Here is a 21,627-nt window from a genome sequence, read left to right as displayed (position 1 = left end):
AGTGAATTATTTTCAAGTTCTATAATTTCTTCACTGCTTACCAACACCAAGTCCATAATAGTATCAAGTCTTTTTGGCAGAGGGTCAAGCTGTCAGCTTCTTTATTTCCTCAAAATTTCTTCCTGCTGTTGCTAACTGCCTAATCAACATTTTCTAGACATAATCAAATCATATCCAAGGGAGTACCAAAGATAAAAAGCTTTTTCACAGAAAAAAAAAAAGCTTCTAGTACACACTTTGGGATATTTACTTCAGTGAAATAGCATTTGTGAATGTCAGAGAATCAGCATACTCACAGTAAAAGATATCTTCATACCAAAACACCTGCCATGAACAATTTTTCACCTCTGCAGCCTCTGCTGAATAGTGTTAAGTACTTATTTGCCCAAAGGAAAGCAGACAGCCAGGTACCTATAGAGAACTCAGACCCTGAATGCAAGGGGAAGAGGCAATCTGGGCTAGCAGCCAAGACACCAGGGCCATCCTGGCATCAGTCCTCTGCTCAGAGGGAACAGAGACATGTGGCCACCAAGATAAGCACCTACAAGGAACTGCAATACCTCTGTCTGTACCCTCCAGGGATTAAATTGGGCCTTTGGTTACATGCTGAAATACTTGTCTTTAAAAAAAAAGTGACCAGGGGAAGGCACCAAGTGGGAGAGCTGCATTTTAGTTTCTTCATCATGAGGAGGTTCATCCCCAAAACTCCCCTCAAGAGGGACAGATGCTATCAGCCATAATAAAATTGGAAGGTAATCAATTAGTACTTCACCAGTGGGATAGGGCACTTTTTCAGTTGTGGCTATTACTTCATTGTAAGTGGAATAAGTACCTGCAACATATCTGCCATGCAATTATTCCATGACGAACCTGACACACAGTAATAACCTGCTTATTAAAAACATGCATAACAATACAAAAAAGCAATGAAGAAGTTTTCATGTTTTAAAACACAGAAGTTTTCATCTCACAAGCTCAGGCCTCACCACGCTCAACACTTATCAAAAAAGAAGGCACTTGGCTTATCTGCTTTACTACAGGCAAAGTTTGATAAGGCTGCCTGTCAGGTCATGCTGACTCACCATGAACTAAGGTAAAACAGACACTGGCTAGGTGCTGTAAATATACAGCATTAAGCAACTAAGTTCAAGCTCTGACTTGGTGTGAAATCAAGCACCAAAAACTGCACCCAAACATTACATCTTAGCATGCATTATACCCACCCAGACTGCAGGCAACAACAGGAATTTCCTGGGAAGTCTTCCTAATGGTTATTAGGAGTAAGAGGCCAAATTTATACTAAAGTAAGAGTCCCCCAGGAAAAAAAAAAAGTTTCCAACACTGTTGCAGAACAGGGATTCACTTGGTGTGAAAGAACACTGTGTGTAAGCGCTTTTACTTAGCGCCTGCAAGAAGTGCAATAGCAGCAGTTACCTGCTGGCTCCCCAGCACAAAGCAGATGCTCCGGCCCTGGGGTCAGGCTCTGCTTGGGTTTAGCCCACACAGCAATGGATGCATGCCGACAGGCAAGCCAGCATGCAACTTAAGCCATGAGCAAACTGGAGATTTCAGGCACAAGACTTTTTTTGGGTCAGACACTGAAGATGCAGTGAATAGATAGTGTTACTTTCAAATAAAATCTATGTTTTGGGGGTTTTTCCTTAAAAAAATAAAGTAGCATTTAAACTTATTTTTTTGTCCGATCACAGCATGCCTCTCCACCTCACCATGAATGTTTCCCAGTGTTTTTCAGCTCGTTTACACTAGCACAATGCTGCAATAAGATTTGCTGGACAAACACAAAGCCATGCAAGTCTCAGAAGTGATTTCTGTTCTGGAAGAATAACCAAGTCTAAATTTGGGCTTAATCAGCTTGTCATGTTCATCTAAACAAGAACCACCTCTATTTTAGCAGAAAGATGTGATGTGTAGCTAGCTCATGGCATCATTTCCAGCTCCATCACTATTTCAAACTGATTGTTTTGCATCCTGACCACTGAAGTGACCACTTGCCTCCTACCCTTGCCTTCGCCTATTACTGCAGCAATCACAGAATCTTCTTGAACACTAAGAGCCAGCCCTCGGTCTCTTCCCCAGCCTCCCACTCCTACTTTAACACAGCTGAGCATCAGCAGAGCACTGCAAAGGGCTTTGTGGAAGCTATTTGGTGAAGAATTGACAGAAAGCAGCACCAGCTACTTGAGAGAAAATGTTTTAGTGTTTTTCTAATACAGCAGGACATCAATCAGCACCAGAACTGTGAGTAGTGTGCAATAGGTCTGCATAAGCAAGGGTCACGTATTATATTACTCACAGGGGTAGTCCTATAGAATTAAGATAAGTGTTTTAATGAATATGTACCAAGAGTACATGTTCACCCGTGGACGCTGTAAACATTTACGTCTACTTAAAGTGTTTTAGTTGGAAACTGTAAAAGCCTTAACAATAATACCTCACATAGAAGTGGCTGACAGCCCCCTTTGAAAAAACCCACAGCCCAATTTTTTTTTTTTTAATTGATGGCAGCCTTAACAAACAAGTTTTCAGTGAGAAGGGAAAAAAACTATTGAATAAAGGGATGACATTTCAGTACACTTATGCAGAGGTATCTCAAAGTGAGGTGGAGGTAGCCAAGGAGACTGAACTTTAGCCTGACCAAAAGAACCAGCACAAGAAACTCAACTACAAAGAAGTGAACAGACACACATTATAGAGAAGGAACTAAATCAGAATGCTTACAGTTGTAGTCAGAGTTAAATAGCCTCAATATGACTGTGTTTGTAACACAAAGCTTTCATACTTCCCACATTAACTAAAAGAGGTCAATCTCAGGAAATAAATCAAAGGCTAGAAAGCTTTAAAAAAAACCAATCACTTCAGAAAAAAAAAAACCTAGGCCAAACAAAACTTAAGAGATACCCGAGCACCATCACTAACTGAAAATGTTACACAAAGGGGGTTAAAGGTGTCCTAAATCCATTATCCCAGGACAGCAGAAATATTTAAACTCCAACACTATCTACTAGCAGACTGAAAACCTGTTGGTCTTCGACACTTGCACCCTGCGCAAATGACGACCGAACTACACAGGCTCAGCCCACAGCACAGAGCACCTACGGGCTGTTAAGTGGCATTTATCAATTCAACAGTACTACCAACAATTGTTTCTGCTTTACAGACTACAAAGCATCCTATCTTCTCATACCCTGATCATCAGGCAAAGGAAATGGTAACTGAAAGTCAAACAGACAATCCTACCAAATACCAAGTCCTTCTGTCCCTGTCGCCCCCCCCCCCCCCCATTTGTGTCTCTTGACACTTAAGACCAGCAAAGACCATAATAACCAGTAAATCCCTGTACTGTCTTTACTGCTCCTTCTAGTCCAGACTAATTCTCCCCCTAGCTTCTACAAGTAAACTGAATTCTCCAGCTCCCTCACACTCTCTTCAACACCAACACTAGCAGTGGAAAAAAAAAAAAAAAAAAAAGGCCACACAGGTGCATTACCACTGTGGCTGGATTTGGCCTCCACTGTATAATAACAAACTATAAAAAGTACCTTTACCAGCAACATTTCCCAAGAGCTGGGAATCAAAGATGCAAAATAACCATAAAATGCTCTGCTCTGAGGGGGAGGGAGAGGCAAAATTTAAGCCATTATTTACACACACAGTAAAGAAAACCTGGAGCTACAAAGATGAAGACAAGGCAGATGCACTTTACCAGTATCCTTTACCAGTCAAGAACAATTCAGTCTCAGTAAGACCAAAACAAACATGTCAGGAGCATGCATGCTAGAATGACATGCAAGAGCAACTAAATCCAAATTCAAAACAGTTGCAAGATAACAGGAAGTTGTTCCTGCTTGCTTTTTTCTAGAGCCTGTGAAAATCCTGTGCCTGTATGTGTTCAAACTGGAAGGCACCCTTTCCTGCAAGGGGCAACTAACTTCCAAAACTTCTCTGAAGCGTAATAGGCATTATTAACATAAAAAAAAAGTCACTCTTAGCTGGTAAAGTCTAAGGGGGAAGGGAAGATTTAGAGCTTACAGAAGAGATCCTCCTGCCACATACTGTGTATTCACCCATTCTCACATTAATCCAGTAATAAACATTTCTTGCAGGTCTGAAGCAAAATGCAGCTGCACGCTAAGATGGCTGCTTACCTCTCCATCAGCTTCTCTTTATCCCAGTTGAAATGGCTAAGCAGTATTCGAGTGATAGTTGCTGGATTCTAGAGAAAGAAAAGAAAAACAATAAATGAGTAACTGCTTGACCAAGTTGGTATACTGTTATGAGATCACCAAGCAGAGGTTTGAATAAACAAATGGGGAAATCAGTGTGTCTAATAACGTAATCTGTGCAGACAATACATGTTAACTAACATATACTGGAAAATAGCTTGACTTCAACAGAAAACTTTAAAAAACTCTATAAAGCAAGATGACTACATAAAATGAGAATACGGTTGAAGACTTAAGGAACTGGTTAGATACTGCTACCACAACAGATGCTTGAGTGCCAACATTTCCATGTCCAGTGTACTTACACAATGTTAACCCAGGGTGTTTGTAAAATTCAGGAAGGGCTAATTGCCATCCATCCTACCCATTTTTGCCACAACCTCCACACTATTTGCAGAACATGAACATTCCTTGTTTGTCCCAGCCACAACCACCAGAACACCTGGGCTGAAAACTCTTTCACAAAGTAACTGGCTGCCAGTGTAAGATGACAATGTCCTTTGAAGTCTCCAAACATTCCCAAAGCACACCAAGATTCAGAAGATACTATGCAATTATACAACTAAGGAAAGAAATACAGCCTAGAAAGGTCAGAAATAGAACCGGAAATAAAAGCTGGTTTTCACTTGTACACAAATTCTTCTTCCAATTAAATCTGTATCGTCAGCCAAGGGCTGGGTCATATGAGAAACATAACAAATCATATGGCTTCTGTTACACCCCAGAACCATGTTTTAGCTCCCTAAATCCAAACTATCTTGGCTCAGTTTGAGGACCATTTGCATGCAACAGAGGCAACAGTGAGCATCCTGAAAGTGGCTATACATTCTTTGGCATTTGATACCAAAATGGAAGTTTGCTTTAGGGCAAATTTTCAATGGACGCTCTGAAGCTGTTGAAAAGTAGGACATAAACTAGCAATGTGATTTTCTGAGCCTGCGGGCTACAGCTACAACTTGAAGCTGCCAAAAAGTCAATCCTGCCACCCAGAGCAGTGATTCCACCCCATCCTGACCCTCAGCCACACACTTGCATGTCCTATACTCACCAGTCCCTGCTAGTACAGCCATCTTATGCTGCAACACTGCAAATTACTGGCTCGGATCTTTTTTCTTCTTTCCCTTTAAGTTGTTTTTGCACTGAATCAGTTCCCCAATCTGTTTGATTGCCTGACCACACAAACAGCTGCATTAGCACAAGGGAGAGGGCAGGAGGGGACAAGTGGGACAGCATCTTTCAGCAGCAACACCAACAAAACATTCACTGAAATAAAGCCCTAGGGTCAAAATCTAAGCACAAAGAACTAGTCTTGTGGTTTATGCTATAAAAAGTGATACTCCTCTCCCTCTGCAGTGTGTTCTTACACTTATTAATGCCAGTACAACTTGTTTAAGGCCAAATTAAGAAATTTTTCCTGCTTAAAAAGTGCATGTGAACAAAAGCAGCTTTGGATAGGTTAGACCAGATACCTGATCTGGTCCATGTGGAGCCCCATAAACAGCTGGGATGGCAAATCTGCTACACAGTATGGGGCAGAAAAACCAGAAACTGGTATTGCCAAATACTCTGTATTGTGAAAACACGGCCTCAGTCCCTCTTTGAACAAGTCTCCCAGGCAATACGGATCCAAGCTCCTAACTGTAATAACACAATGAGGTGCTTGGCTGACAACCACATGCGACTGGCCATTACGAAACAGTGAGGCAGCACCCTGACCTTCACCACACTAGCAGGAGTTGGGATAACAGCACTGCAGCCGTCTGCTAAGGGGGCAATCCCACTTTTGGGCAGATTTACTCAGTGCCTTGCATCAAAGCAGTGATGGTCCAGCTCTGGGACAAGCTGGACTAGCTCGGTGCTCTGATGGGAGTTATTTTTCCCTCTCTTTGTAGCTCTCAAAGCAGCAAGCTGATACACCTTGCTATGCAAACACAACACAGATACACCGAGTATATACCCAGAGGCAAGGGTGAGGAGCTCTTCGGGCAACAGGATGGTCTTTGCACAGTTTGCACCTCCTAGGGAGCTGCATCCTCATCTTTTGCCCCGGCAGTGGGGCCAACAAGTGCTCTGTCTGGTCAACACTGCTCAAGCTGCTGCAGCCACACTGGAATCATGTTAAACCAGCACAGAACCCCATTTAAAGAAAAGAAAAATCAAGGAAAAGCTTTCTGATAGTATCAGTTCCTGATCCAGCCCAGCACACGGTGGCACAAAGCCTGTGCCAGCACTGCAGACAGAAGGGAACAAGCAGTTGAACTGTTTCAAGTCAGTCCTGCCACCAAGAAGCTGTATGGGAATTTAAGGGTCTCCTTCACCAAAAGGCTACTCCAGCTTCAGGGAGGAGGATTGCAGCCTCTTTCAGGGCTTTAGTTTTTGATCTTTCTAGGTTACTTTGTATTCAGGTCTCCAAATCTTTTTCTAGAATACTATCTGTATTATGTAGCAGTACCTAAAGGAGCTCTTAACTCACTTGAACACGCACGCTTCCTAAAGCAAATTAATCAAAGATGAAAATATACTTTAGTAAACAAACTGATCCAATCTCTAGATTGTCTTGGTTATGATATCCCCTGCTACAGTCAGTACAACTTTTTTTTTTTAATTCCATTTTCTAGGGGAAGTCTTGCCTCAAACCAGGAAATCTCCTCCTAAACATACCAGGCAGATAGCATGTATAGGTTTCTCCATGTAATCCTTCCAGCACTCTCCCACCTGTAAAGCACATTACTTGAGCCCCTCAACCCTGCCATGCTCCAGAGTTACAAATAAGTTTCACACAGTAAAGCACGCAGCTTTTCTCAAACACAAGGATTCTTCACTCAGCCCAGAGATCTGCCAGATGTACAAAGAAACAGTATTTTATTAATTTCTCAAGCAACAGCATTACAAGAGCTTTGAATTAGCCTGAAGTCTTGCCCTACCTTCTGCTACAGCAGCCCACTTGGCCACTGTATTAAAACTTCTGGGAATACCTATTAATTGCTTAATAGGCTAAGAGGCAACTGAGGTAGTGGTCTCTGGCTGACTTTTCTTTTTAAAGAGGACAGACAGGTTCCCCCTGCACTGAAGGATAAGTTATGCCATATTAACAAGGAACTGAAGTGGTCTGCAGTGATTATCGAGTGCAACACGGCAAATCCAGCAAATACCACTCACCAAAGGACACGTGGTCACAAAGAACAAGAAGGCCTCATTTCGCTTCTGGCTTCTCCATTTTCCCAACAAAGTGGCACTGCAGCATTCCGAAACAAGTTTACCTAGGTCAGACCCCCCCACGTATGCCAGCATCACAAAAAGAAAGCTGTTTTCCCACTGCAACAGCAATGTGCGAAACAGCACATTATTTAGGATTATACTCCAGAGACCGGCACCATTGGCTTGGTGTATTAAAACACAAATATGGAGTGAGCAGTAGCTTTTACTGGCTTGTTGGGCTTTAGCTTCCTCTAGCTACAGCAATATTTGTTCAACATGTTAATTAAAAAAAAAAAAAAAGGAAACACCAGCAGCATGACAAGCTCCTACCAGAAATAGCTGGACTGCCTGCTTTCTCTGCTTGCCACATCCAAGATATAGTATTTAAAACTTAACTAGTTGTTTCACTGATACAGAAGGCAAGGATTAATACAACTGTGCCCTTGCTGATATGCAACGTGGACAGCAACACAACCTGAGCCAGCATTACAGAGGGAGGACTGAAGCCAGGGAGGGAGGCAGCGCTAAAAGGCTTGGTTTGCATAATATAAACCACAGTTAAATACAAATGCAAAAACCTCTGGCATTAAGGATTGTTCTAATTTAAGGCAAGGCACACCAACAAGGTACTGGGTAACAGCTGCTCCACATTAATTACTTGCGTGCACACACTTACCTCACAATTATTTGGGAGCAGCTTTGGAGGAGTAAATCGCAGCATCTGTCACAATGAGAGGTTAGCTGCTGCAGAGCAGCTATGTCCCGTAACTCAGTCTTATGGGGTTAAAACGACACCAAAATAATTTGATGTTTCAACCCCTGTTTTGACACTAGCTCTGCTACAGACCTCTCTCCATCAACCCTGCCGCTGCTGCACAAGCCCTTAGCAATCACTTGACACTCACTCTGCCCAGAGCTGCAAAAATTAGCAGAGTATTTGAACAACACTAGATTACACAGGACTGGTATATTATAGTTTCTGTTCTGCAACTGGATGGGCTTCTCATTTGGCACACAGGATTATTGTCTACGACTCTTACACCACAAAGATTAGTTATGAACAGGCTACAACGCTGCTCAGATGGGATTACTACTTAGGCTTGAAGCTGCAGCAGGGAGAAGCGTGCTTTGACAAAGCACATTTTCTGTTTACAAAGAAAAATTTTAATAAGTAAAGCAACCAGAAACAGACGGCAAACAAGGGAAAAGCTAACACGTTCAAGCATTCTGTTTTCCTCCAAACATGGTTTGATGAAAGCTGAAACAGCAGACCTAATTTACAACAGCCACCTATTAAATTTTACATGTTGAAGCCGAGGAAGATTGCTAGAGCTCAAGGTAGTGAGCCTGTTGATATCCAGATAGGAATGAAACCCGAGAAAAGCAGCCATTTTGTTGAAATTCTCAGGGCACTTTAAAAGACTCGCTGTCACAACTATCTCGCTAACAAAACATTCATAATAAAGCTCTGCCCAGAGAGAAACACAGTCAGTCCTTCAGCAGTGATTATTTTTTTTTTTTCAGGCTAACAAAGCAGCCAAGTCCCAAATGTGTTTCAAACAGATCCCACTTCACCAGTGCTTTTCACTGGAGGTATTTACATTTACTATCATTATCTATGTTGCCATGCCTAAGCACACATATGCAAGCAGGAGATACAGGGATGGGAAACCCTGCAACGGTCTGGACTTCTCCAAAGAAGCATTATTAACTGAAATAAAACTCCTTAATTTAATAGAATTTAATTGAACTGGAAGCTTGGTCACTAATATTTGAATTTAATTCTTTTTTGCTGTCAAAATAAGAAAGTATGAAGTGGAAGGAGGAACCTGGATGCACTTAAATGCATACATGAATTATAAATTAAAGATTATTAGGACATTAGCTTAAATCAGAATTTCCAAGCAGCATAATTTGCTGAATGATAGTTTGCAGTACTTGACCCATTCATGTTTTCATCTATCAAGACGAGCTGCACAGTTAATTCTTGCAGTTATTACCAAGAAAAGCATATTTTAGAGCTCAGCTTCTCATCACATGCTGGGAGTAAGCTCCTGTTTCAATTTCAGCATTCACTGCAGATAAAAACCAAGAACAACTTAAGCTCAGTTCTCTAGCACAATCCTTTCCCCCTCCTTGAGACATGGTATTGATAAATTCTTCATTTTGTTTCTTTCCATTTCATGGCTGGTTTTGTTTTCTAAACATGGCATTTTGCATTTCAACAGTTTTCATCCCAACTGCAGCATCTATATCCCAATAGCAGAAGCTTTTTCAGACTCAGTACAGCAATATGAATTTGATACCACTTCCAGTTCAGTTTTCTACACAATTGCTTTTGCACTCATGAATCAAAGTAGACATCCCAGAAACACTGGCTTTGCACAAGCCTCACACATCTGTAGACGGTTCAAACCTCAACAACATCCACAGTTATATTCCACGAATGCATAAGTGACACAAGACCATATTTAAATTCCCCAGCAGAAGGAAATCAGCTGGTTTCACTTCATTTGACAGCAAAGAATAAGACTTCTGCTTGGTGGTGACATATTGCACACGCTGCTGCAGGAGAGAAGGGCCATCAAATGAACAGCTCAGAAGCTAACGCCTGTCTGAAACCAAGCAGCACAAACATTTGCTCCAGTGAAGTGGCATCCAGGGACAGCATGTCACACCACCACTGTAAATATTTAATCAGTCAAAACCCCAGCCTTTGCCAATAGGAGAGCACCAAGTGGAAATTCCAGCTGCCCTCCGAGCACATGCAGGATCGAACAGCATCTCCAAAGCTTGTCACCATGTACACCACACCATGGAAAGCAGCATTAATAAAATAACCAACACATCACATTTTATGTTAGCAGGGAAAGTAGGAGCAACCTCACCATGAGAAGGTTTAAAAGATTTCTTGATAACTTAAAAGAGACTTCTTGCTTGCCTCAGCTGTAGCTCTCATTGATGGTCTGGAGATCTGCATCATCAGATGCGCTGCAGGTTTTTCCCCCACTGCTCGCCAGATGACTCTAAGTCATGGAGGTGGTGTGCAAGCAGGCAAGTCCTAAACCTCAAGACTGATACAAACAGGCAATACCCAACCGCATTAAGTGCCACCACCAAGCAGGAGCAGAAACCCCCCATAAGTCTTCAATTACTTCAAAACCCAACAGGTTTGCACGCTGACACTCCTTTCTGAAGGACAACAGCTCCATCTCCACCCACAGCACATAGCAAGGGCAACCAACACAACAGACCAAGCACCATACAGCTGCTTCCTTCATCAGGTAATAACAAAGTGGACACCAGTCTGAAATTCTGCAATAACGAGGTCATCTACTCTGAACACCACCGCCCTTCGCTTGCATCTCTCCCAGTCCCATACAGGTAACCTTCGACATAAACATACAAAGCAGAAAGTGGTTTAAATAAGCTTTTAGCCTGAATCACATTACAGTGAGACTGTCATCGTAACGTTTGCATTGTTTTGCAAGTGCACTGAGTGACCTTCATTTGTGAAGATCCATTCACATCTATTCTTTCAGGAGACGATCACCAGAAATCTTACAAGCACAAAACCTCATTTCTAGCAGCTTAATAAAATTCCCAGGAACCGAATGTAAAAGATGAGATCTAAGTCTAGAGTACTTCCAGGACATGATCTCCTAAAGACGGTATCTTCAAACTTGTTAGTTTTTTAAGCAACACCGCATGACCACTCTGAGAAGCTGCTGGAAGACTTTCACATAAGCTAACATTCCCTGCCTCGATTACAGACAGAACATAAGAGGGCTGTTGTAAGAAGATGAGGACAGCAGCTAAACAGATAAGTCCGCCACCATCCACCCATACTCCCCTCCTCTGCCATCCCCTGAGGCTTGGGAGAGAATCACACCATGGTACATTTCTGCCATTAGCCATCTCATGGTTTATGGTTCCAGTACAACACACATACAGGTGGATCTGAGATACTTCCCAACTTCCAAACACCAGTTATTTATACCAACAACAAAATCAGTACTGTTCAATCTCTATGCACCCATTGAGGATATGGTCTTTGCATCCTACAGCCCCACTGAGGCCACACTAAGTGCCTTTTTTGAATTACCCACCTCTGAGTCACCCCAAAATTTACCTGTTTCCTGCGACTGGCATTTCCAAGCAACTCCGCAGGAAGCCAGGCTACTTCCCTGTGACACTGCCAGTCACTGCTGTCAACTGCTGCCCTCCAGCTGGCATTTACCACTTCACTGTACCTTCCCATTAACACATACATAGGCTTCAGCTTCAATGTTGATCATCTCCTTAGCTTCCTACATCTTTCTTCATCTCATTAACTTCCCTTCACACATCATCTCTTAATTTTGAAAATTAAGTTTTATGGAATTACTGAATTAGTACCATTACGTGATGGCACCAAATGGCAGCTTAATATTATGAACTCTGTAGTAATCTATCTGCACTTCCCTGTTTTTAGGTCTGATGAACATGAAGATAATAAAAAGCAACTTCAGAGAAAACTCTATTACTTCAGTTAATTGGTTCAAGAGACAGAAATGAAGCAGTCAGCTGCTTTACATTTCCTCTGAGCCTTTTGGAAAGTTTTCAGGTTAATGATTAGGAGCCGCAACAAGGATCCATTGTCTATCAAAGCTTTTAAAATGAGAAAAAAAATACTAAAGCAAAAACTCTGGCATGAATTAGCAAGTTTGGAAGTGCAAGAACTGAATTCACACCATAATACTTCTAAATCAAAAGAAGATCGGATGGATTTGCCACGCTGCTCAAGTGTGCTAGGCAGCGCTGGCTCTCTGATGACTTCAGAAGCTCCACCACCAACTCTACACAAATTAAAAACTGCATGTGGGCTACAATTGGGGAAGATATTTTCCAGTATTTCAGCTACACTTACTTCCATACCAGGAGATCTATGGTTTGATGACAGGATACAGAGAGATATTAACCCTTATTTTATACATTTAATTTGAAGATTATTTTGGCTTCTACTTCCTTTTGCTACAGTTCTGGAGTATAAAGCCAACCCCTTAAAGAGCAAAGGCCCACAGGTACAGAGGCCCTGTGAATTCAAGCAAGTTATGCCACTGTACGCTCCTTGAGGACTATGGAACAAGAGGTGTCCAAATGTACGCGCTTTCACAAACCGTTTCTCACTTTAATTCTTTTAAAATAAGGAGCACTATTGTTTTACTGCCCACAAAGGCAGTATCACCCAAAGCATTTCCCTTCTCCTGGTGTCTCCCACCACAAGAAATCCCAATGTATGAGCAAAAAGCTCAGCAAATCTGCATAAGCAACATGAACCACAGCTATAGTTTCCAGAGTTCCCACTGAGTGACTACAGCTGACATACTAAGAGAACTGGAGTGGGAGCACATGGGTGCCAGAGTACATTTCAGAATGGGTTTATTCAACCCATTGCCTCCCACTCATGAATTTGCAAAGACTTGCCTCAAAAGAGTAGGAGAAGGTGATGGCATCATTTCCATATAATCCTTCCAGTTTACTATTTCAGTAGCTCCTTAATATCTCCCATCGCAGAGGAAGAAAACAGCACACAGCACTGCAGCTAGGCAGCGGACAAGGTAATATTAAAAGCCCCAAAAGAGTTTTGGCTACCCTGAATGTAAAGGACCTGCAAATTCATCCAGGTAGAGTCTGGGTCCCTGGTAATCACCAATTTCCCCCTCATGCCAAACCTTCAATCAACATCCAGTGCCTCACAGCATTACTTCTTGTAGGACGAGAAATCAATGAAACAGACAGCTATTTAGAAAAAGCAATACCAGACCTCTGTGTCCCAATCAAAAACAACATGTAGTCACCTTCCCTGCTCATCCATAGAATACTACTCACACAATCAGTATCCACAAACCATAGTTCAGTCCCCTTCCTGCTTGACACCACAGGTCTTCCAGACCTCCAGGCTCCATTTTTCCCCTTCTATCGTACATGACCCCAACCCTATAAAAGTTCTTACCCCACACTTCACGTTGACCTGCCAGACAGTTACTGCACTGTTCCTATATGTGTACCACAAACAGATCCAGCTCCATCAAACAGGAAAACTGTTCGTTTTCTCCAGATCACAAGCATCCCCAATGGCAGAAAGAAGCATCAATTCATACTTTCAGTCCTGCAGTCTCTCAGACCAACAGACTCTAGAAGACTAGAGAAGACACATGGGTATGGTTTCACTTCTTCTCTCAAACCAGTATGTCAACTCACTAATGCCAGGCTTGAAGAAAATATACTATGTTGGTTCAAGAGGAATGCAAAAGCACATTTTGCCACAGAAAGAAACAATGAACGAAGGCTGAGGAGTTTAGTGACTGGGCAGTACGTACCAAAATACCTTGGCTTAGCCCAACTGCACAGGTTAGTCAGAACCAGGTAAGAAATCTCCTCCCTTGCACAAGATTTTAGAGACACTGAGGAAGACTCCAGAAACCCAGAATGGCTTAGCTATGCACCAGCTCTTATTTTTGCCTATGAGATAAAGTAACAGCTACTTGGATTATTATTTTACTTTGAAATAGGGCAGTAACTAGGCAGGGCAGTAAAACGTGCTCTTCAGAGCCTGCTCCAAAGAAGCTGCATCCCATCACCACCAGACCAAGAAGGAACAGCTCAGAAAGTATTTATTTCAGCAGCAACACAAGCTCATGCAACCGCTGGCTCCTTGGCCTGCCACTGACTGCTCAGCAATGGGAGCACAACTGCTTGCACAGCTACAAGTGAACCAGACAAAGGAACTGACACAGGTTAAAAGGGTTGCTGGTTTATTTTAACCCAGAGTGGGATCACCATGTGGCCAGACAGCTGAGTTGGTACAACTCAGACAACAGGGACTTGCTTCCAAGAAATTTGTTTGTGAAATCAGTCTGCTGAGAGCCATGTGTCAGACATGTCAAAGTTGGATCTTCCCCATGTCAACAGGCTCCCTAAATCTTCTTATCCCAAAGACTTTAAGGGACTTATCAGGGTATAATTTGACACAAGTTAGAGCCAGACGTCCCCCTTTTCTCCACTGTTATACCACCAGCAACTGTAGCTTACATGCTAGAAAGCATAATCCAGAAATACTGTTTCTCATCTTGAAGAAAAATACAACACCTTGATATCTTTCTTCCAAAAACTTTCTCCATTTGCAAGACAGACCTTGAAGGAAGTGGCTGCTCAGGAGTACAGTCCAGCTACTAAGAAGAGCAGAATCTAGCCCCGTCTATGTCATTACAGTGTCTGGGGGCTATATTCAGCTGGGCTACCAAACGTAAGATTTTGATAGTAAACTGTGGGAATACTGCCAGTCTCTACAAAGATGCGTCTTCAACGTAACCATGTCATGAGCCTGGCAAGACAGAAATACACCTTTTTTTTTTTCTTCTTTTTTTTAAGGTCTTTTATTAGTCAATGTTGGAAAGACTAGAAGTGGCATATGTCAGGTCAGCTACTCATCAAGTTGATAAAAGGAAAACAACCCAAAGCACCGCATTTGGGTTTCAGAGGAATGCTGTCTCCAGTGACTCAACTTCTGAATGAACTGTATATTTCTGGGAAAGTACACGTCTGCCGATGTGACCTACAGAAACTGTCCTGTTTGCAGGCAGAAACAGATGATGAAGGAATAAAGCTGAAAGAGGAACTGTACAATTGCTTTCTCCTTTAAATCATTTTGTAGAAGTCTTAAGTTGTCTCAAAAAAAAGCTTTCCCTGCTTCTTTTTCCTCACTCAAATATGCATTGGTAAATTGATTTCACTCTTTCACCACAGTCAGCATTGTACATTGCCAGATTCTGGTCCAGAGCCAGATTCACCCATAGGGCTATACCCATTTCACAGGCTTGATATCTCTGTAGGAAATTGGCACTGTTCCTCCCCATGAGGTAGCAAAACTGCTGTCTCTGCTAACTCCAGTATCCAGCAGCTCACACAACATCAAGAACAGGTCATTTCAACCCTGGCCAGTGAACTACCTACTGGTTAGCAGTAGCTGGGACTTCTCCATGGATTTTGCATGCCCTGAAGATAACAGAACTTCACTTTTGCTGCTTTAAGCATGCTCAAAGGCCTCACCAGGTCAAAAGGCAATGGATGGGCAGTGTTAAGAGGATGCTATTAGCAGATGTGTGAAAGTATTAGAAGTTGCCCTTGAACTTAGTAAGAAATCTGTACTGCACAAGAATCTTACAGCCACACGTAAGTTTTGAGAATTTACTTTTTTGATGGCACTTTTACAGAAAGCATCTTACAGCACAATATACAACAGCATACTGTGTGTCCTCTTCAAAAAGGCCAAACCATCACTTCATTCCTGAAGATCTGTTATCATGCCTCATTCACGAAGATCTGCTGTAACAGAACAGTATCCGACCAAAAAAAGTCTATTCCACTTAAAAACACCCCCCCACACATCTGCAAAGTCCTTCCTAGAAGAGTATCCTGTAAGTATTTTGTAATGTCAAAAGACTATTTTTTTTCCTAGAATAACTTGAAGAAATAATGATACCATGGCATACTTGAACTGTGTACACAAAATGAGACAAACAGAGGATGATAATATTTTTCTGACAGTCAACATCACAACAATACTGAGGAGGGTAAATTCCCAGTAACTTGTGTTCTTTTTCCATAGACAATTTCCATAGCAGGTCTGTCTGTAGGCTCAAACATGTGCCAAGAAAACAACGACTTGATTTTCTGGATTAAGTTTTACAAGTTCTCTAGAAAGGTCTCTCAAATTGTCCTTTTCCTGGTCTCAAAGGTCCTTCCAGATGATGATTAAAGAAAGGGTGCCCTCGCTTCAGACACTGCACATGCAGAGAATCAGACCCCAAGGATGTCCAGCTTAAATGTGTCTCTCAAATGCTGGTTAAGTCTCAAATTGTCGGGTGATCTCCCACCTGCTTTTGTTACTGGGCACTAATGGAGATCATCTATCACAGTATGCTCAATCACAAAGACAGATGAGATGTTTATCAGAGAAGACAGCCAATCCACCCAAATTGTACATCACCTCAAGACAACTGCTGTTGATTCCTCAAAATCAGTTGTTTCCAGGATAACCCCCGACTGTGAACAGAGCTTTACCCCAAAGTGCACTGCCAGCACAAAACACGTGGTTCTTCTCACTGAGCAGTTATTGTGGTGCTTGACTACACAGCATTTTCCTCTTCTGACAAGAATGAGAGCAAAAGGACAGGCTACCTCCTGCAGCAGAAGTCAGAGCTCTCAGACTCTCAGGTGCTTGGGGGAAAATACTTACCATGCAAAAATCTTAAAATAACACACCTGTGCAGCCTGTGTCCCGAATCCAGACGTCCACTTCAGAACATAATTAACATTTTCCAACAAATATGCAGACAGGGAGAAGAAAATGGTAACGCACGATAACTTCTTCCATGAGCACGATGAAGTAGCACCCACAAAAATCAGTAAGTTAAAGATCTACCATGAAAATTAAACAAAAGCCATCCCAATTAAAAACTTCTCTCGTGGCAATGGCCAGGTTAGCTCAGATATATTTGGATACACGGTCACTGGTGGCATGCAACTGTTAACCCCTTCAGAGACAACGTGACTGATGAGAAGCATAGGCTTAGCTGAAGAAGTTTTAGCCAGTGGCACTTTACAAGAGCTCGTAGAGAATTTTTATGGAGGAAAAATCCTTAACATTCTTCCATCTTATCTTCTCCTCCAGGCCTCATTTTGGTGAGCATCCAAGCACTAGGTATTTCTCTTAATGTTTCTGTCCCTTATTGCTTCTGACTTTGTCCTTTCCTCAAAGCAGCACCCACCTTTACAAACCATTCCCTCTCCAGCACGCTTCACTTAGGGCGGAAATTTTACCCACTCACAAAAGCAGCAACACACTCTATATTACTTCACAAAAGAAAAAAAAAACCCAACAAACAAAAACACCTCCCTTGGGCTGACTTCATCTCCTCATCACTGACAAAGGCCCTAAAATTGTTTCCTGTTGCACACACCTGGCTAAACAAAGCACTTAGGTGCACCATGCTGTACCACAGCAGTCAGTCACCATTCAGCGTAGATCGAACACGCATCCCCATTTAGCAAACCAGCTTCACAACTTGATCCCAGTTCTTACCGCCACCTTCCCATTTTCCACACCAGACGCTGCCCATGTATCATCTCTGCATCATTCAGCAGAAAGACAGATGTCTTGCCAAATTGCAATGCAATATAATACAAAACAGGAAGAGCTTAACCCTTGAAGTATTTACTGGCAAAATGTTTTGTACACACAATGTCACCTTGACAAATAGGCAGTAAATCTACCCCAGTGATGACTATGCCTTAGTCTACAACTCTCTATCAGGAAAAAAAAAAAAAAATGTAGCCACCTTAACACTCTTAAACTATATAGGCCCAGGAAATCATTGCCAATGCAGCACTGTCTTGGGGATGTAATCTTTGGCAATATCTTTACATTGGCAAAAGCCCCAGAGCAGATGTGGTTATAGCTTATATCACTTCCCTGCACAAAAGCAGCTATACCTGCAAAAGCACTTTTTTCTGCTGGCAGAAGCTGCATCTGCACTAGGAAAATCTGCCAGCATCCTTTTCCCAACAAGCCTTTTCTAGCTCAGACCGTTTTTTAATGATGACTTTGCAGTTTATTCACCATACTCTGCTCATTTAATCTTTCTTAGTTTTATAGCCAACAAAACAGAGCCCTGGCAACATCCTATTTTACAAGCTGGGATTTCCGCTACAAGAAGTAATTTTGCCTGTTTACACCCCAAAACCTTTTCCTCCAAGGGCTCCGCAGAAGCCACCTTTGAAGAAAGGATATTCTGGAGGCATGAAATGTTTAGCAATTCTCTTGTTCGTTCTCATTCCCATCCTTTAACAAGATACACCTAAAATTGTAACTGCAGTCTCTGACTGCTGCAGGTATTTTTAACCAAGTACCTGAGCTCCCTCGAGTTAAGAGAAAATACTCTGTTGGGATTCAACACAGAAATAACAAAACACAAGTCATACAGCCGGGAAAATAGGAAACCTCCAATTTTTTTTTCACCATTTTCTTATTTAGGGACTTTGAAGACTTGCCTCTACATAAACTTGTACTCATTTAATCAAAACTGTTTCTAAAGCAGTTGAGTTAAACTGGCAAGTATGTGCAGACCCTCCAAAGCACCTGGCATATCTTCCTTTCAGCAGTGAACAGGAAACAAACCTGGATGTGCAATTTTGTATTTGATGGGACCGTGTGCTGGCTGACAAGGATATCCCTTGTTCCTTTCCCATTAAAAATATTACAACCTATCATCAGGCCTCTGCAAGAGAAAAAAACCCACCTAATCAGTCCTGCTTTATAACTGATGTGAAGGCTAGCAATATGAATAATTACATTAATGACTGGCAGATAATTAAGTGCACTGAAAAGGCTGGCACCCAGCCTCTTCCAAATCACAGCACTGCCTGCCTGTGGAGATACCCTTGCAAGTGATAGCAGGACACCAGCCAGGGGAATTACCCTGTGGTACATGAGGATGACATAGACCACAAACATCTCCAAGCACTCTCCCTCCAAATAGTTTCAGTATCAGGCATCCTTAAAGACAGCTCCAAGTCTTTGCACCCTGTTCCCCTCCTAGAAGCTACCATACCAGTGAAAAAAATAATTATCAGAGCTAGGAAGGTAGTTCCCAAACAGTAACGACACAAAGTAGATGAGAGATTCAGAAATTAAGAAAGCCAGCCAAACAGCAAGCATTTTACCAGTTTCTCAAGCATCATACCAGTTTCTATACAATCTCTGAGCACATTTCCAGTGCCTCAGTACAGAATTACCAATCGAAGGCAAAGTATCTTGCATTTCTAAACTACAATAGTCCAAGACCTGTATCACATTAGACTCGACTTTTGCTGTCATACAGAACTACACTTGCATTTACTATCAATTGTCATCATCCAACATAAAAATATAGCAGAGTAAATTTTCAAGTATTAATTTCAGCTCTCTTAGCAATACAAATAAGGACGTTTCAGACACATCATTTTACCAAGTAAAATAAAGAGAATGGTTATTACAGAACATGCTAATGCATATATAATACATATAAATCAAAGAATACCACCTCAATTTTCTCAGACAGCTTTTCAGTCATCACAGAAGTATTACTAACTACCAAAACCAAAGATGTTGGACACATTTGTTCATCAGATCTTCACAGTACTTAGAAATTGTTACTTTATTTTCCTGTATGCATACTAGGTGGGATTTTACCCCAAAGACCTTCACTTCACACAAAACCAAACTTCACATTAACAGCATCTATTGAGATCACTTACTCAGGTGAAGAGGAATGCAGAATGAGAACCCTCATTCTTCACTTTAAGGCAGGGCCTTACAGTCAGGGCTTACTAGCAACTGTCAGAGCTCCCAGAAGAGAAATGAAGCTGCTAACTAACTGTTGGAGTGTTGTTCTTCCTATCTTTTTAATAAAATGTTGCTGTTCAGCCTAGTTGTAATATACATTGATCAGTGAAGCTCTGTCACTTCCGAGCAGCTACTCTGGAGTCTAACCTCATCAGGCCTTGGGAGGTTTCTCCTTCAGTTACACCCTCGAGACATGGCTCTCCCACACATTCTCCCTTCTTCCCAGAAGAGATCCTTAACTCCTCTTCTTTCCAGATCATTCCTTCCACCTCCCTATTTCTCAGGTCCCTGAGCATGACTAGGATGTAGATTATTAGGAGTTAATTCTTAAGGTATTCTTCCCACACAGGAAAGCTCACTGCAGGGGAGACTGTTTACTCACATGAATTCTGTTCTCCCCTAATCCCTCTCCAAATTTCTATCTGCCAGACAAAGGAATGCTGATTGTGTTTGTATTTTGTTACACAAGAACACACACAATCCAAAGTTATCAGCTACAGGGGGGATCAAAGTTTTGAAAAACTATCCAGAGCTCTTTCAAAAGTTAAATACACACCTATAATTATATGTGCGCCCAAAACAGGCCACAAAACCCTTGTCTTCAGGTGTAGATACACATGCATTTCTTTTGCTGACAGTACAGAGTTGAGCAATTCAACCACCATCACTTCTGGCAAATAGAGAAAAGCAACCGCTCGCAGGGTCAAACAGTGGGCTGACTGATAAGAGCAGAAAGGAGGCACATTTGATCAGAGAGTTCACTGATCCCATTCATTACTTGGACCTGAGAAGAGTTATACCCATGCAGTGAGGGAATGGGAACTGCCTAAGCCAAGAGCAACATAGATGTAACCATGCCCCTATTTCATGTTGCAGGTGCACGTGTCTATACACGCCTGCATCTCAAAAAGCACTGCTTGAGACAAGTATTAAACACCCAAAGAAACTCAAAGCACCACAACAGGCTCGAGTTTATTGGTGTTTCAAGCCAAGCAGCAATGGGAGGCTACTAACAACAGCCCATGCTGCCTTAGCTCAGAAAACCAAAGAAAAACCTAAAAAAAACCCTAAAAGGAAGTCACCCAGAGTGAAGTATTTCACTACGCAGTAACTATTGCACCAGCTTCCACACACACATCAAAGCAGCACAGGAATGGTAAAAATCAAGTATATCCTCCCCTGATTTTTATATAATGGGGTTGTTCAAATACCAGCTACTTTCTCTGTGGCTCAAAAAAAGTTTTGCTAAAGTAAACAGGTCAAATGCACTTTGCCAGGGTAGTACATAGCTTACTCAACACACTCCTTCGGAGATTGCCCGAGCTTAATAATACCAGGGAGGAAGCAAAAGCCTTCAGAACCACTTAAAATTTTCATTTCTTTATCTTGGAAGAAAGTCTCTTCATGCTTTCTCCTTAATAGGAATAGACAGATATTAAGTTTAAAAAAATATATATATAAATCTTTGAACTAACACCCAAAATAGTCAGTTATTTTGTCAGTTGACTATTTTCAGGTGCAATTATACAGATTCTTCTGGTTCCACATTTTTAGTATGTGTTCTCCACTTCAAGAAGGCTTCAACTGTGCCCAAGCAGAATCCTTCTGAGCAGGAACTCCTACTATATCTATCCTGTTTATGTGCTGGAAAACCAAGTTTAGAGTCTGCATCCTTCATCTGGTGAAATAACACACAAAACATTACTCCATCAAGCACAGACAATTTTTCTGAAGGGCTGTAAAGGCAATAAGCAAATA

At 41.8% G+C, this 21,627-nt stretch overlaps 1 protein-coding gene across 1 annotated transcript in view; it reads right to left on the bottom strand.

Moving 5' to 3' along the window:
• The window catches only part of ARIH1 (ariadne RBR E3 ubiquitin protein ligase 1), a 62,944-nt gene that overhangs the window by 32,528 nt on the left and 8,789 nt on the right, over positions 1-21,627 (bottom strand). Inside the window, exon 2 of the mRNA XM_069797766.1 lies at positions 4,167-4,234. Coding sequence (XP_069653867.1) covers positions 4,167-4,234 — 68 coding nt within the window. The remainder of the gene's footprint in view (positions 1-4,166; positions 4,235-21,627) is intronic.

The sequence above is a fragment of the Haliaeetus albicilla genome, chromosome 12 (assembly GCF_947461875.1).
Source record: "Haliaeetus albicilla chromosome 12, bHalAlb1.1, whole genome shotgun sequence".
Classification (NCBI taxonomy): domain Eukaryota; kingdom Metazoa; phylum Chordata; class Aves; order Accipitriformes; family Accipitridae; genus Haliaeetus; species Haliaeetus albicilla.
The sequence above is the reverse complement of the archived record's forward strand: the minus strand, read 5'-3'. Positions and strand labels throughout refer to the sequence as shown.